The following is a 17135-nucleotide window of genomic DNA, read 5'->3' as shown; positions in this document are numbered from 1 at the left end:
GACTTAGTATTATAGTTCAGTTGAACATGCATTAATTAAGTACCTTTTATGTGCCTGGGACTGTGTTGTGGTAAGGGCTGTAAAAGAAGTAACAAGCACATTTTCTTGCTTCAAGCACTTGAATTCCAAATGGGAAATAACATACATGCATGAAAAAACTTGAGAAAAACTCTAATAAGCAAATTTGATCCAGTGTCCACCCCCCAAAATTACAATGCTTATTTAAAAAGTAGGTCTCTGAAAATGTTTTACTATAGATTCTGTATTAGATATTGCCTCAAGTTATGATTGGACTCTTCTAAAGCTAAATAATAATGTCACAATTCCCCTCCTCTCCTCCTAACTTACGCAGACTCTTCAACATCTAGCTCAAAGAGTGTGCCCTATCAGAGGCAGTCTGCCTGGGTTTGGGTCCTAATGCTAAGAACTGTTTGACCTTGGATGAGTTACTTAATGTATTAGTGCCTCAGTTTGCTTATCTATAAGATGACGGTGCTAATGATGATTACCTAATAGGATTGTTGTGAGGATAAATGAGTTACTATGTGCATGGCACCAAGAAAGCACTGTATAAAGGTTTCTTGTTATTCTCATACTCTGGTATTATGATCACTTTTCACGGTAGACTTAAACGTAAACATTTCTATGAAGTCATTTATTTGAGGTTAAAGATTTTTGGGGATTTTATATTATTATAGTCTACTCTATAATATCTATTTGTTTTAACATAACAATTAATGTCTGCCTTCCCCCCCTCAATTTTTGGAGTGAATTGGTATTAACAGAAAATGTGCATTTATCATCCTGTGGCTTTGCAGATCCCTGGTCAGCTTTTACTCTTTCCTCTTTCCATTAAGTATTTACTCATTCTGTCTTGCTGCCCACTAGGTTCTTCATGTGTGCTCTCTACTCACTTATAAACTCTTCTCAGGGAGGATTCTGTTTCAGTGATGATGACAAATGTAATAATTATTGAACTCTTAATGACGCATCTTACTATCATTAGAAAATCCACAATTTCACAAATAGCCAGTAAGGCAGACATTTACTATTGTAATTCAAGTTATAAAACATGACTGGAATTGGCATCCCACATTATTTCTGCTCTTAAAAATCTACCAAATACTTAAATGTTCTCAGGGTTTCTCCATAAAAAACTTACACACTGAAGAAGACCGTGTTCATTCCACAGACTTCCCTTGAGTGTGCATCTAGCACCAGCCTAGGCACTAAGAAGGAATCTTAAGAAGTGCAGTGTGTCGTGATTAACAGTGCACACTCTACCTTCTGACAGATCTGGGTTCAAATTTCAGTGCTGCTACTTACTTGCTAGATTAGCTCGAGCAAGTTACTTTGTATCTGTTTCCTCATCTGTAAGAAGGGGAAAATAATAGGGTTTCTATGAAACTTAAATGAAATAGTATGTAAAGTGTTAGCACAGTACCTGGTATTCATTAAATGTTCAATAAATGTTACATATTACTGTCAGCTATTTGAGGAGAACAGAGTGGCAGTTATCCAATGGTCTTGCCTGGAGCCTAAGCAAAGGAACCTGAATAGAGCAACTACATAAAGTCAGGACCCTTGAAGATCTCTGTTCTCAAAAGTGATGAATTGAGGTGGGAGGTGGGAGGTGGGAGGCAGAATATGCTGGTGGAAAGGGATAAGAAGTTTGTGTTGTTGTTGTTTTTTTAATATCTCCTCTTGGACAGTCTTTTGAAGAGAGAGGCTTCCCTGTGAATTTGTAACCATGACTCTATTAGTTAACCCTGAGGTTTAAGGTTCATATCAGTGTCTTTCTCAGCTGAGAATTAGTATAAAAAGTGGCCCTGACTGGTAACACAACCTAGATGCCTAGCAAGAGCAAAAGCATTTGTGAAGGAGTGATCCTTAGGTCTTGCCTATGCAAGATTCCCACAGATAAAGTCCCTTACTGCAGAGAAGCCCGTAATCCAAAACTACAAAATAATTTACCATGAGCAAGAGCCAGCAGAAACAAACGTCAGACTCTCAAGAGCTTGAAAGAATGAGCATTTTCTTTATTTTTTCCTTTATGTGTATATTTCATATATAAGTATATGTATTAAAAAATAATTTACTTTTTCTAGAGGTGGGATCTTGCTATTTTGCCCAGGCTGGTCTCAAACTCCTGATGCAAAGTGATCCTCCCACCTCGGCCTCCCAAAGTACTGAGATCACAGGCATGAGCCACCAATGCCTGGCCAGAATAAGCATTTTCTGAGTTTAAAATAAATATTATAAGTTTGAAATGAAAAACATGGGAAAGAAGGCTGGGTGTGGTGGCTCAAGCCTGTAATCCTAGCACTCTGGGAGGCTGAGGTTGGAGGATTGCTTGAGGCCAGTAGTTCAAGACCAGCCTGAGCAAGAGCAAGACCCCATCTTTATAAAAAATAGAAAAAAAAAAAAAATTAGCTGAGCGTGGTGGCACGAGCCTGTAGTCCCAGCTACACGGGAGGCTGAGGCAGGAGAATTCCTTTCCTTCAGCTCTCGTATTCCAAAGTCCAGCTATTTGCTGTTCGTACACTGTGTTTGCTCACCTTTTAATTTTTTTCATGTTTGTTTCTTTTCTTGAAATTGCCTCTCCATGCACTTAAGGTTCAAGTAGAATGAAAGGAACACACCACCTGAGAGCTGGGTTACACAGTGTTCATCTGTCTTGTCCTCTCTCCGCTATATCAGCATTCCCTGCTGATGGTTTGGACCAGAGTTGAGGATGAACAGGGCAGCTCAACACACTGATGATGCCTAGAGCCAACGCTTACTTACCCTATCTGAGAAATGCAGGGACAAGTATGCCTGGCTGATGCTGTTGCCCGCCAGTTAGTGTGATATAAGCAGCTGTCGATTTCATCTGTTTCTTGGGCACGGAGCATGTAGTTCTAGAAATGGATGTCTCCAATGGGTAGCTATTTAATACTTCATGAATATCAATACCTTCGTGAATATTTGATGTCTCCTCTATGGTGTTGTGAATATTGGGTGGTTCTTGGTTCTTTCCTTCATATCTATGTTTAGCACACATAGGCTGTATTTACTTTTTAAAGCTGTATCTAACCTCTGAAGCTGTTCGCTCTGTACGTGTTTTCATCCCTCTTCCTCATGTGTGCCTCTTGTTTTGTGTAGTAGATTTGGATACTCTTAAATATTTACACATTAGACCTCTCCACAAGTAAAAGTAGCCTTCCTCTGACCCGCAGAGAACTTGCCTGTCATTTATCACATTCCTTATAGCAAAGATTTTTGGGGGAGGAGGAAGGTTAGGACAGGGTTTGTAGACGTATAATTCATTTCCTATTAGAGTATCAACTTTTTTTTTTTTTTCTAATTTTTTTTTATTTTTTGAGACAGTCTCACTCTGTTGCCCTGGTTAGAGTGCCATGGCGTCAGCCTAGCTCACAGCAACCTCAAACTCCTGGGCTTAAACGATCCTCCTGCCTCAGCCTCCTGAGTAGCTGGGACTACAGGCATGCGCCACCATGCCCGGCTAATATTTTCTATATATATTTTTAGCTGTCCATATAATTTCTTTCTGTTTTTAGTAGAGATGGGGTCTCGCTCTTGCTCAGGCTGGTCTCGAACTCCTGAGCTCAAACGATCCGCCCACCTCGGCCTCCCAGAGTGCTAGGATTACAGGCGTGAGCCACCGAGCCCGGCCAACTTTTTTTTTTTTTTTTATTAGCCAGATTTAGAGACTATACCTGTTATGGGCAGGTTGTCTCATCTCTCTCTTTTCCCCCATTATTTTTAGTAAATATATCTTTTTCACAGTAGGCAGTTAGAGTTGGTTACGCTGACAGCTGGTTCGCTCAGTTAAAGCACTCAACTTCTGAGATCAAAGTTCAGGCTCCATGAGGAGATTTATTTGCTTTCTTTCATGTCCTCATACTAAACCTTTTATGATGGCCAAATGTGTGCTTTTTGTTACAAAGAGCACTGGATAAGAGAAAGAATTAGCACCTGTATTGCACCAGTATTCTCCTGGATGTGGGGCAGGAGTATCATGTTACCATTCAAAAGATAACATGTCATTGTTTTTCAAGATAAGGAAAGGTAGACAATAATAAATATGACAAAAGAATATGTGTGAATTTGCCTGTAGCAATACTTTTTAAGACCGTAACAAGTGATTGCAACTGACCCACCTAATGAACTAGAAAGTGGTATTTTTTTTTTTAATTTCAGTAGAAAGTGATATTTGTTTTAGACTTGAAACAGTAAAAGATAAATGACAGAGAACTTGGGAACAAAACTAGAATCATCAAATGTTAAAATTAGGAGGAAACTTAGATCCGAGGAGGCAAGAGAACCTTAAAACTCATGTTTTCTGATTCTCCAAGTCAATATGTTGACTTTCTCATATGGGTACAGGAAGTTAGTCATGTATCTATGTTAGAAAAACCCTAAATTCCATAGTTGCCAAGTTAGTTATTGTTCCAGTTTCCCACCTTGGCTATTTTAAACCTTTTCTATGCTTCCCAACTCCCTGCTCCCATTTCCTCCCCACCTCCAACATATGGATCTCTTATGAGTCTGTTTCTATTAACTGGTTTTTCCCCCAGCTTATTTACTTTCTAATCAAAAATTGATCTTCTGTATGCCTCGTTGTTTTGGATTACATACTGGATGTTATAGATGAAAACTAGTGGAAATAATTTGAGCCTTTGTTGGATTTTTCTTTCAGAGAACATTTACTTAGGTTTCCGGGCAGGCAACCAGGTTAGAGTAGCTCACCTTGATTCAACCAGAGACAGATGATAATGCTGGGTGTTGGTCCCTGTGAGGGCTGGTTTATTTCAGGCTCACATTTTCTTCTAGGGAATAGGTCCCCCATAAAGTCTGTGGCTCCCTCTTCTTGGCAGGCCCTGAATTCCAGTTTTTCCTCCAGCTCTGTGAGTTTACTGAAAGCTCTGCTCAGCTTGTTCAGCCTCCAGACTGAAGCTTTCTGCCGGCTTCTCTAATTGTTATCAGCAGGAGGGTTTGTCGGAAATGAGCTAGTCCACTTTTTCCAGAAGTAGAATTTTCATCCTTTCTTGATGTTTATTTTTGCATATGTTTAAAATGAATATATACACATGTTAGTATGGTATATGTGCATTATAATTTATAAACAAAAATACACGCAATGGGTATATGCACGATCAGTTTCTTTGCTCATTATGAGCACGCTGTCAAACTTTGGAGACTCTTACACTTTATTCCCTCCTCTTTAGCTGTGGTGTTGGTTCAGTAAATACCTGTGACCTGCTTGGCAGTAATTTTTCTGCATGTACAAAGGTAAATGTCAAATATCTGAGGATGATTTCTAACAGGGATGTTATAGTTTAACATGTAAACCTGAAGAAATGAGCTCATAACATTTAAAGAATACAGTAAATAGTCTATTGATGGCTTTATTTTATTTTGCTTCTTAACCTATTTTTCTAAATTCTCCATATCTGGAAAACATTTCAAGATACTGGAAATTGTTCATATTGTTGTCTCCTTAAAGGTAGTGATTTGGTGTTTACAACATACATCTGAGAATAGTTGGTTTTTAAATTAATAAAAATGATTAAGGTGGTTAAGAATACAGGCTCTGCAGTTAGATTCTCTCAGCCCGAATCCTGACTTTGCCACATACTATCAGTGTAACCTTGGCCTATGTATTTAATCTGTCTATTGCTGTTTCTGTATGTAACAAAATGGAAATAATTGTAGAGCTACTTTTTAGGATATATGAGGATTTAATTATATATATGTAACAAACTTAAAAAACTGATAATAAATCTTCAGTAACTGTTGGTCACTATTAATATTAGTGTTTTATTCAGATAATGCAAAGTATTTCAACCAGTAATTTTATTAAGGCAGTGGTCCCAACCTGATACATGTTAAAATACTCACCTAGAAAACTTTGAAAATACGTGTGTGTGTGTGTGTGTGTGTACATACATGTACACACACACACACACACACACACACCCGTGCCTAGCCTCCATCCTCAGACATTCCTATTTAGTGGGTCTAGAATAGAATCTGGGCAGCCTCCCCAGGTAACTCTAACTAGCAGCCAGGTTTGGGAACCATTGTATTCAAGTGAGAACTAGCTGAGTTTGGGCTTGGGGTGCAAGTGTTGAAAGGGGAGTAGGAATGAACTTCAGTCATTTCCTTCTCTTCCCTATCTACAGTGAAACAACCCCAAAGAAGAGGAAAATCGAAGATCACGGAGAATCCACAGAGGTTAGAAAATGAAGTAGCTTTTTTCCTCTTTGTCATTGTAGACATGGAAGGACTTTAATGAAGCTTTAAATGGTTTGACAAAGGATGCTCTAATGGATGACAGTGATACTCCTACATATAATCTGCACATTGAACCACAGGATGGGTGTCACCCTGGTGACAGTGTGGAAAGGAGTGTAACACACCTGCCTCCTGCGTCAGATGAGAATGAAAATCAGCTCGTTGGGGATGGGCCTGAGCGTCTGACCAGCAGGGACAGCGGAATGGGAAAACCCAGAGTGTTTGAACAGGACAGTCTTAACAATAACGAAAGCTGCACGCCGAGCTGTGCGGTGGCTGCAAGTGAGAACTCAGAGAACACTGCTTGTGAAGACCCCAAAGATGGACAGGCTTTCTTGGGAACGGACCAAAAAATACCTGGAAAAAGAAGTCCCAGAAGCAAAAGGGGCACTGCTAAGAAGATACCACCAGGTATTTTTTTAAAAATTATCCGTTTCTTTAATTGATTAAAAATAAACCTCCTTCCCTTCCCATACTGTGTATACTTTCCTGCCTTTTACTTTTTTCTTCTCTTAGCATATCCTGGAGCTAGTTCCGCAGTAGCACATGTGGATCCAACTGTGTGGTTTCCCATCACGTGTGCATGTGATAATGTCTCCACAGTGTTCCACTGTATGGGTGTAACATCATTTATTTAATGACTTCCTTATGGCTGTTCCCAGTATTTTAATATAATAAACAGTGCTGAGACATTTGTTGTACATATTTTCACACTAGGCACTTTAAATATGTATAGTCGCCTTCCTTTATAAATTAGATCATTTTTTTACCAATATCGGCCTTTAAAATTTCCTTTTGTCATCACTGTGGTTTTGATCTCCAACCTGTGAGTTTATGTGTCAATATGACCTCTTTGTAAGATCATTCCATTTCCTTCAGTGGGTGAATAATATACAAGACTATATGTTAATATACATCTTATACCAGCGTTGAATAAGACTTATGGTTTTAATGATCTGTATCACACTGGTTACAAAGTAATTCAGAGTATTTCTTATTTGGTATATAGTTTGGCAGTTAAAGTTTAGAGCTATGGACTTTTTTGCCTGAATCACAGGGCACCCTTGGGAAAATGCAGCCTCTGGTTATTTTTGATCAGAAACATGTGGGACTGGGCTTCTGGTATGTCCTAGACTGGATTCCTTAGTGCAGCAATGCTTTGCACAAGCCAACAGATTTTGCATAAAGCTCTGGTGAACGAAGTGGAATCTCCTCTCATCTCTGCTCTCTTCTACTTCTTTGGCTAATTAGAAATATAGTCACTATCTATATCTTATTTTTGATTTACATTTTTTTATTTGAAGTAAAATATAAAACTTTCCAGTTTCTATAAATTAGTCCTTATTTATTAAATAAGGTAATTTGATAACTTTTTAATGTAATTCATTATTTGGCTTTCCAGGTAATGTAATTTATAATTTGACTTTTCATATCTCTTTGTCTTTTGCTTAGTAAACTTAAAATAAATTAAGATAATTTTTGACAAGGAATAAGAAAGCATCTTCTTAAAAGATCTAAAGTTAAACAGAGGCCGGGCGCGGTGGCTCACGCCTGTAATCCTAGCACTCTGGGAGGCCGAGGTGGGCGGATCGTTTGAGCTCAGGAGTTCGAGACCAGCCTGAGCAAGAGCGAGACCCCATCTCTACTAAAAACAGAAAGAAATTATATGGACAGCTAAAAATATATATAGAAAAAATTAGCCGGGCATGGTGGTGCATGCCTGTAGTCCCAGCTACTCGGGAGGCTGAGACAGGAGGATTGCTTGAGCCCAGGAGTTTGAGGTTGCTGTGAGCTAGGCTGACACCACGGCACTCACTCTAGCCTGGGCAACAGAGTGAGACTCTGTCTCAAAAAAAACAATTTAAAGTTAAACAGATGATATATGGTGCTATTTGTATATAAATTGATTTATATGATGTCTGTCATTCATGGGCAAATTGACCCTGCCTTTCTAATCTGATTTCATGATGTTTTTAAAAACTAATAGCCAGTTGCGTATCTATAAGCATCCATCAATTCAAGATTATAGGTCCTTTTACTTCTTCCTGCCGTGTCTTTATTCCTGTTTCTGTAGGTATGATTATGTAATTTGAAGTTATTTGGTATGTACTATCGAGTAAGAAGAGATGTGTAGAATTACCATCTCCTAATGCATTTGAAATATTTGATTTATAAAACTTAGGGATAGTCTTTATACAGCTTATTTGAAACATTATCTTATGTATCTTATGTAAAGCGAATCTAAAGAGCGTAAGAAAACAGAATCAGGAGTTCTAAAACCTAAGTTCAAATCTTCTGATTCTAGCTCACATGGTAAAACTGAACCATTCTCTACTTCAGTGTCTTCATCTGTACAATGATGATGTTCATCTGCATAAATCTATAAAATCCCTTTTTAAACTAAATTTCTTAGGTTTCTGAATGGAGATGGTATAGTCCATATTCAATTAAAATTTGGTGATTCGCCTCTAGTGCATCTATAGAGTTTTTGTATTTAAGGGGTACATTTTTGTCTTTTAAGTTTTTGTTATTAAATTTAAAGAAAGGGCAAGTTCGAATAGGCCAAAGAATTTTATGCTGAATGGAAGGATTCTTTTGGGGTGGAATCACTCCCTTCTAGATACGGAAGGGATTTAGAGTGGGAAGAAACCTTAGGACTGCCTGGGGAGCTTTCCTCAGAGTTTACTTCCTGGGACCCCACCCCTGAGAATGCGCGTCAGCCTGTCCTGTCTCAGTGCATGTCCAGTCACCACGTCTAAATGATTGTATCTTCTTGTATCTTCCTGTGATCTCTCAAGTTGGTCTGTTTCTTTCCATCTCCCCCACCATACTTTGGCATCATCTTTAGCTGGAATACCACAAAATCCCCCCAAATATGTTTCTCATCTTGCTTCCATTCTCCATATCAGAAATAACAATCCAAAAAGTTAGACATGGACATATTTACTCTCCTTTTTTCTGTTAAATTTTCAGATCCTAAGTAAAGGAAGTTTCAAAATTTTGCAGATGAGTAGTTAAATAAATTTATTTACTCTTGTGCTCGCTTACCTAGTTTAATTTGTAGTAATTTTTCAAGTGTCCAAAGGCTGGAAAAAAATATTAAAATAATAGGTCAGTAGTATTAGGAGACATGTGATTATATCGGTTTGCTGGAGGCAGCATTTGTATTGACAGCAAAAACTTTAAAATTAGCCCCAGGGTATCATTGTATTGTGGGCTTTTTTTTCCCCTTTAGAGAATTGAATCCCCTTGATACAGTTAACTAAGCTGGATTTCGAGCTGTGTTACATCAAGTTTTCACTGTAGTTAAAACTGGCATAGCTTTAAGTAACCATTATCCTAAAAACTAGTGAAAATTAGCTCATGAGTTTTTTAACAGCTTTATTAATATATAATTCACATACCAAACCAACTACTACAAACTACTGCTTTTTTTTTTTCTTTTAACAGTTTCACTGAGGCATAATGCACATAACATAATTTACCCGTTTGACCTGCACATACAATTCAATGGCTTTAGCATATTTCAGTGTGGTACAAACATCACCACAATAAATTTGAGAATTTTATTTGTCTTCATCCCAGAGAACCAGGGAATATTTTATATTTGACAGCTCATGAATTCAGTGTGCTTAGAATGAACTGGAAAATACGGTAAAATTTAGCATTTTGATATTAGCAAGGTTACTGTACTTCTAATGGAAAAACAATGTACTGATTGCATCTGAGACTTTGGTGCTTAAGTTGTCTGTAGACCTGGATAAAGAACTAGCATAACTAATTGCATGCTTGGGCAAATCCCTTGCATATTTTTAGTTTTTAATAAACCCTGTTAAAGTGTAAAATGTCAAAATCAAACTTCTAAGAGAAAAATTTGGGAATCCAAACATTGGTGCTAATTGACATGTCCTACATAATTTAGATTCTAAATCCCAGCAATATTTATGTGTACTAGATGTTTCTTGACTATGAAAAGCCTGGAGCACCCTCTAGAAAGTGGTGAAAGGTGAGTGAAACCTGTAAGTGCTGTGATAAAAAGGGTGTGTAACTGCCGGTGGAGCTCACCTGCTTTTACAGCCTACAGGGCCATAGGATGAGGCACCTACGGCCCTTAAACAGCCCAAGGGAGCTCTCACTGGCATTTGTCAAATTCCGTTTGAGTGTCATGAAATTCATTTCTTGAAATGCTTTTTCAGATTCTTCAGTTTCACTCTGTATCTGTAAAATGTAAATATTAAGTTTAGGTTTCTCAAATAAGTGTATCTGTCTGACATAATGAGCCTTTTATTCCAAAGGATGAAATAAATAATAGTATTTGGGTTAAAGATAGGCTGGAGACAGAGGCACTTAAATACTAAAGGTGGGCTTCTAGATCCAGATAGTGATTCACTGTCGTTTATTAAAATTTCTTTTTCATGTTCTTTCCCCTCTCCCCCCATCCCCATGCAAGAGAAAGGGTCTCACTCTATTGCCCAGACTGGAGTGCAGTGGCACAACCATAGCTCACTGTAACCTCAAACTTCTGGGCTCAAGCGATTCTCCTGTCTTAGCCTCCCAAGTAGCTGAGACTAGAAGCATATGCCACCATGCCTGGCTAATTTTTTAAATTTTTTGTAGAGCCTAGGGTTTCTCTCTGTTACCCAAGGTGGTCTCAAATTCCTGACCTCAAGTGATCCTCCGGCCTCATCCTCCCAAAGTGCTGGGATCACAGGTGCAAGCACTGTGCTTAGCCTCATTTATTAAAATTTCTGGTGAGAAACTAGAGCTCTGCTTCTTTAAGAGCTCAGCAAAGCAAACAACCTATAAAAAAGGGCCTGGTCCTTCCACTCAAGAAAAGTGCCCTTTGTGGCTTCTACCTGGGAGGGAAATAAGAAAATTCTTTTGAAAGTTTGTACGTGGCTGTCCTTCAGAGTCTGCTATGACAGCACATTCCGACTACAGCATTTAAAACATAGTTCACTTAGCTAATGAAAGGTTTGCTGTTTCAGCGTTACTCAAGTCCTGTCCCTCCGAACAGTCCAAAAAAGTGTTAATAGTGATTTTTAAGATTGCCACCTAAAATAAAGTCCAGTGGTTGTTTTTGTCTATCCATCCCTGCCTTGACATTGAAACCACTTACTCAACATCCATTAAGGGAACAGTGCTGCTGCTCTGGGCGCCTGCTAAGTTCGGGGTGTACTTTGTATGTTACCATATTTAATCCTCTTTAAGAGAGTCAGGCCACTCACCTTGGGTTACAGGGCAGCCTGACTGCAGCGTAAGCTCGTAACCACAGCCTTGCACTCCTCCCTCTGAAGGCGGAGGCCACAGCCTGGGGAAGAGAATGTGACACAGCGAGCAAGTAGCGACTGTCCTGTCATCACATAATACATCCCTTTGACCCCAGGTTAGGTCAGAAGGAAGTTGGCTTACTTCCAAATTTCTCTCTCACAGTGCCAGTGTCAAGTGTTAAGGAAAAGAAAGGGATATTTCTTTCCTTTTTGCCACTTCAATATGTCTAGCCAAAGATTGAAGATATTTAAACAGTGAGCATTCTCCTGTCTGTTTTCATGGCACTGACCAGAACCTTAGAGTGAAGAAATGTAGGAGAAAAAAAAGGATCATGGCACAGAGAATCTAGCATAGGAATTACATAAATCACGCATTAAAATTTATTTCTTATGTGCCTTCCAAAATTATGGCCAAGATATGCATCAGAATTAATGGATCAGGTGGTTTAAGGAATTCAGTTATGCAATGACTCAAAGAATTGTAACTTAAAATCACAGAACTGAAGGCATTTTTTTTCTTTTTCTTTTTTTTTTTTTTTTTTTTGAGACAGAGTCTTGCTCTGTTGCCCAGGCTAGAGTGAGTGCTGTGGCGTCAGCCTAGTTCACAGCAACCTCAAACTCCTGGGCTTAAGCGATCCTACTGCCTCAGCCTCCCGAGTAGCTGGGACTACAGGCATGCGCCACCATGCCCGGCTAATTTTTTCTATATATATTTTCAGTTGGCGGCATTTTTTTTCTGTTACTACTTTTATTGCAATAAAAAATATAAATTTGCCATTTTAACTACTTCACTGTACATTCAGTGGTATTAATTATATCCATTATATTTTATAACCATCCTAGCACTCTGGGAGGCCAAGGCGGGTGGATCGCTCGAGGTCAGGAGTTCGGAGACCAGCCTGAGCAAGAGCAGGACCCCGTCTCTACTAAAAATAGAAAGAAATTATATGGACAATTAAAAATATATATAGAAAAAATTAGCTGGGCATGGTGGCACATGCCTGTAGTCCCAGCTACTCGGGAGGCTGAGGCAGGAGGATTGCTTGAGCTCAGGAGTTTGAGGTTGCTGTGAGCTAGGCTGATGCCACGGCACTCTAGCCCCGGCGACAGAGCCAGACTCTGTCTCAAAAAAAAATATATATATATATTTTATAACCATCATCACTATCTATTTCTAAAACTTTGGTCACCCCAAAGGGAATCTCTGTATCCATTAAGCACTAATAATATGTCCTTATTTTTATTCTCATTTTGTTCATACATTGTTTTCCTGATTTCCTTTAGTTCTTCGTCTATGGTGTTCTTTATTTCTTTGAGCATATTTAGGAAAGGTGATTTAAGTTCAGTGTCTCGGCTTCCTCGGGGATGTTTTCTGTCAATTTTTTTCCTTCCTCTGAATGGGCTACACTATACTGTTTCCTTGTATCCTTTGTTTTTTGGGTTTTCTTTCTTTTTTTTTTTTTTTTAACTGGACATTTGAATCAGCTTCTCCCACTTATGCAGGGTTGGCTATTCTTGATTGCTGAAGTCTCAGCAATCAAGAGGTGTTTCTTTTCCAGTCTTTACAGATTAGCTCTGTGCCCATGTATTCTTTTAACACTTGGGCCATTTAAAATTCTGTTTCCTCCTCACTTCCTCCTTGCACTGAGCTGACAGGTCTTTTCTAAGCATATGCCCTATCCTGAACATGGGTGTGGTTTTCTAAATTCCACAGTCTACACAGGCACTTTTCAATGCCCTGATTTCCCAAGAAAAGTCGCTTCCTGACTTTTTCTACTTGGCTTTAAACGGTCTATTTTATGTCTCAAGCATAAGTGTTTGTACCAGTTGGCTGCTGGTTTTCGATCATCTGACAGTATTTTCCAGTAACGCCTGTTGCGTTTCCACTCTGAATGGGTTCTGACTTTGGTGTTAGGGGCAAGTGCCTTGTGTCAGTCCTTCCGGTAGCTCCAGACAGGTTAGGACAAACAGTCAATTGCAAATAAGGTCTTCTCTGCTCCCTTCGGAACCAAGGACTGGGTTCCCATGCGGGAGCGTGGGCTGCTGTCTTCAAGACGCTGTTGAGCTGGGGAAGGGGTGAGGCAAAGGCACGTAAAAATGCCACAGAGCTTTGCTCCCATTTTTACATTACCTTTCTCTCGATTCAGTGGTCGGTCACTCTGTTGTACCTTTGTTTTCCAGAGTTCTGACAAAGTTGGTTCTGACAGTTCTGGTTATCTTTTTGATATTTCTGTCGAGGCCTGGGAGTTTGGAGCTGCCTGTTCTGCCATTTTGCTTATGGCATTCAAGACCTTTTAATTTTAGGGCTTCTAATAGCAAGACCTGTGCCTAGAGGTACAGAATTAAATTGAATGACTATGAAAGAGTACTGCTATTTATTATTTTTGTATGATACCATCTTTTAGATAAAGATGCCATTGATTTAGAAACTTCAACCAATTCATCTTTGGGAAGTAGTATCTGTTTCAGAGATGGGGAAAAACACAGCACAATATGCCAGCCACTGTGGTCCACGCTTTATATGGATAATCTCATTTAATCCTCACCACAGCCTTATTAAGCATACCACAATTAGCCCCAGTTTATAGATCAGGAATCTGAATCAGAGAGAGAATAAGTAACTTGCCCAATATCATATTGCTAATAAGTGACGCTCTCAGGATTTGACCCCAGGCAGTCTGATTTCAGACTCCTTAATTGTTTATACCAGACTATCTCACTTTTGATGAATTTTAAAGTGTGTTTAAAGGAATTCTGACTTACCACAATTTGCCGCAGAACAATTACTGCGCATGCCTTTCCTCTGAATGTGTTGGTAGCTATGTTTCTGCAGAACAATTCCTGCTTGCCAGCCTCAGCAAACTCTTTGTAGTTCTCCATGGAAAGTTCCTGGCCCCACATTGGCACTCTTTTGGTTCTGCCACCATTGTGGTTAGAAAATTAGAAAGCAGAAGAATCATGTACGTTTTCATAAATGTTGTCCCTCCGAAATAGCAGATCATCACTGGGCCTTGTACTTCTATGGGCCAAGTGACATAAAGATTGTAGAAGAGCCGCTCACACCTGTAATCCCAGTTCTTTGGCAGGATCACTTGAGCCTACGAATTCAAGACCAGCCTGGGCAACATGGCAAGACCCCAGCTCTATTAAAAAGGTTTTTTTAAAGTAGCCAGGCTTGGTGGCACATGCCTGTAGTCCCAGCTGCTCAGGAGGCTGAGGCAGAAGGATCACTTGAGCCCAGGAGTTTGAGGTGACAGTGAGTTATGATCATACCACTGCATTCCAGCCTGGGCAACAGAGCAAGAACCTGTCTCTCAGAAAAAAATAATAGAATTCTCTAAAATATGAGTAATCACTCTAAGTGATTTTTTTAAAGAAGTGTAACACTTGAAATTTTATTGCTGAGGGTACTATCCTGGATATAATTGGGAATCTGTGGTACATAAATGAACCCCTGTGCTGTAGGAGTTATGATCTAATGAAGATGAGACTTTACACCAGTTACTATAATGCAGCCTAGCATAATATAAGGCCATATACAGGATTCAGAGGAAAATAAGTTGACTTCAGGATCATGTTATAGGAAAGCATATGGATTTTGTTTGAGTAGGAGACAAATAGGCATAGATGGAAGGAAAATATTCCAGCTATTAGAATCCGTAATTGCTCAGAAAGGGGTGGAGTATTTTACTAGGGAGATGAAGAATGGGCCAGTCTGGCCAGGGCAGTGGGTTTGTGTAGAAGGCAGTAGAACAGGGTTCTAGGCACGCTCTAAAGCAGCAGTCCCCAACCTTTTTGGCACCAGGGACCGGTTTCATGGAAGACAGTTTTTCCGCTGACACAGAGTGGGGTGGGGGTGGGGGCTCTGCGGCCCACTCCCTAACTGGTCTTTGGCCGGGGGTTGGGGACCACAGCTCTAGAGAGAGGGCAGCCTCAGTCATGGTGCCCACGTACTATGTTACTGAGGAAGATCCTTTCTGGGGTCGACTAGTAGAAGGTATGTACACAGGCAGATAATCCATTCACTTTGAACGTGAAACTTAGAACTGATACTGAGATTTCAGTGAAGGGTGAAGTCATAATTTACAACAATTAAATTTTTAAACTTTGGTGCATTTTAGGAGCTGTGGGTTGAGTGTTTATTAATGATTTTTGAGAAGTTTGTGTTACTTCTTTTTATTAGGAAAAGATTTTCGCGGGCCTTTAGCTCTCATGTCTGAATTCCTGCCACTCTCCTGGGATCCAGAAGTAGTTCTAATGTCATCAGACCAGAGTTTAAAGAGAAAGGCTCGACTTCTTTAGCTGTTTCACATGATAAACACATGTACCTTCCTGTTCAGTACTGTCTTATTTTGGGCAAGCCAGAACTTCAAATTATAGGCAATCCAGTTTTCCTTTGGTAGAATCCAGTTCGTGGTCAGATTTTAACCACCATACTTTTCTTCAGATCTCTTTTTATTAATGCTCTTAATTATAATTCTGCCAAAAGTGGTTTATGTGTATGCTAAGTACTCAGATGTCAGCACTGCATTAATGTGGACAATAACTTGTGGTTCCTGAGTTTTTCCTTTTCACATGGTTAGTTTTATTAAATATTTGAAAGCTTTATGGTTAGCAGGCATGATGGTTTTAAGGCACCATACCATGGTGGGACTCTGTCCTAACGGCCATTTTCTTTGCTTCTTAAAGGACTTTCTTCAGGAGATATTGCACCTTTAATGCAAGAAAGAATACTAAGTGCAGCCACACGAGGTGTTGGTGATGAAGAGGCTGCCGAAGTGAACGCTAATGATCAACCAGATGCCCCGAAGCTGGTTCTGCCATCTTTGTTTTCACTCCTACGAGGTGAAGTTGAGCAGCTGGATTCAAGAGCACTTCCCCTTTGCCTTCATCAGGTATATAGTACACCCTTGACCTTCAGCCTCACCAAAATTCTGGTGTCCGTGTTTGGAATAACCTGAAATCCATTTCTCTGCAATTGACTCTATCCCCCGCCCCCCCATCACTGGTGAGACCAGCAGACGGTGACCCTGGATTAATGGCTGATGTGATATTTAGGAAATTTGGCAACATAAAACTCATATATATCTCATGTAATATGTAGTAGGGGAACTATGCATTTTCTCTCTGTGAGGCTGATTTTATCTGAGTCCTTAGAACCTGGTGCTGACGAGAACTGCAGGGGGGAGTTCGCACTCATACCGTCCACTTACAGCTCTTCCAAGCTGAGAAAACAAAGTCTTAGAGAGAAGGTGTTAGGCCACAGGTGTTTTAATTAAACGAAACAAAAGTGTAGTTGTGTTGTGAGTGTATTTTCCTTATTTTTTGTTTGGTAGTTTATTTTCCTTTATTAGGTAGCTTGTTAGGCCACCTTTCACTGATCTACTTACTTACTCAGAAATGTTATATCTAAATAAAGATCTTTAAAAATCTCAAAGTTTTTAGAATCAAAGAATTTTTAAATTTAAAGATGCCACAGGATGAATCTGGTAGGTGACGAGCCTTGACCAGCTCCTGCATCACTGAAGTTTTTATCTAGTATTTTTTATAATGCGCAGCACTTTG

General features: G+C 39.5%; 1 protein-coding gene across 3 annotated transcripts in view; it reads left to right on the top strand.

Moving 5' to 3' along the window:
• The window catches only part of CNST (consortin, connexin sorting protein), a 46429-nt gene that overhangs the window by 10174 nt on the left and 19120 nt on the right, over positions 1-17135 (top strand). For 2 of the 3 annotated variants that reach the window (XM_069484630.1, XM_069484632.1), the window contains exons 2-3: positions 6189-6711; positions 16260-16465. In XM_069484630.1, the coding sequence (XP_069340731.1) occupies positions 6333-6711; positions 16260-16465 (585 nt within the window). In that variant the 5' untranslated portion in view covers positions 6189-6332. The remainder of the gene's footprint in view (positions 1-6188; positions 6712-16259; positions 16466-17135) is intronic. The other variant, XM_069484631.1, reaches the window with a different exon arrangement.

This window comes from Eulemur rufifrons, chromosome 11, assembly GCF_041146395.1.
Source record: "Eulemur rufifrons isolate Redbay chromosome 11, OSU_ERuf_1, whole genome shotgun sequence".
NCBI classification, from domain to species: domain Eukaryota; kingdom Metazoa; phylum Chordata; class Mammalia; order Primates; family Lemuridae; genus Eulemur; species Eulemur rufifrons.
This window is presented reverse-complemented; position numbering and strand designations above follow the sequence as displayed.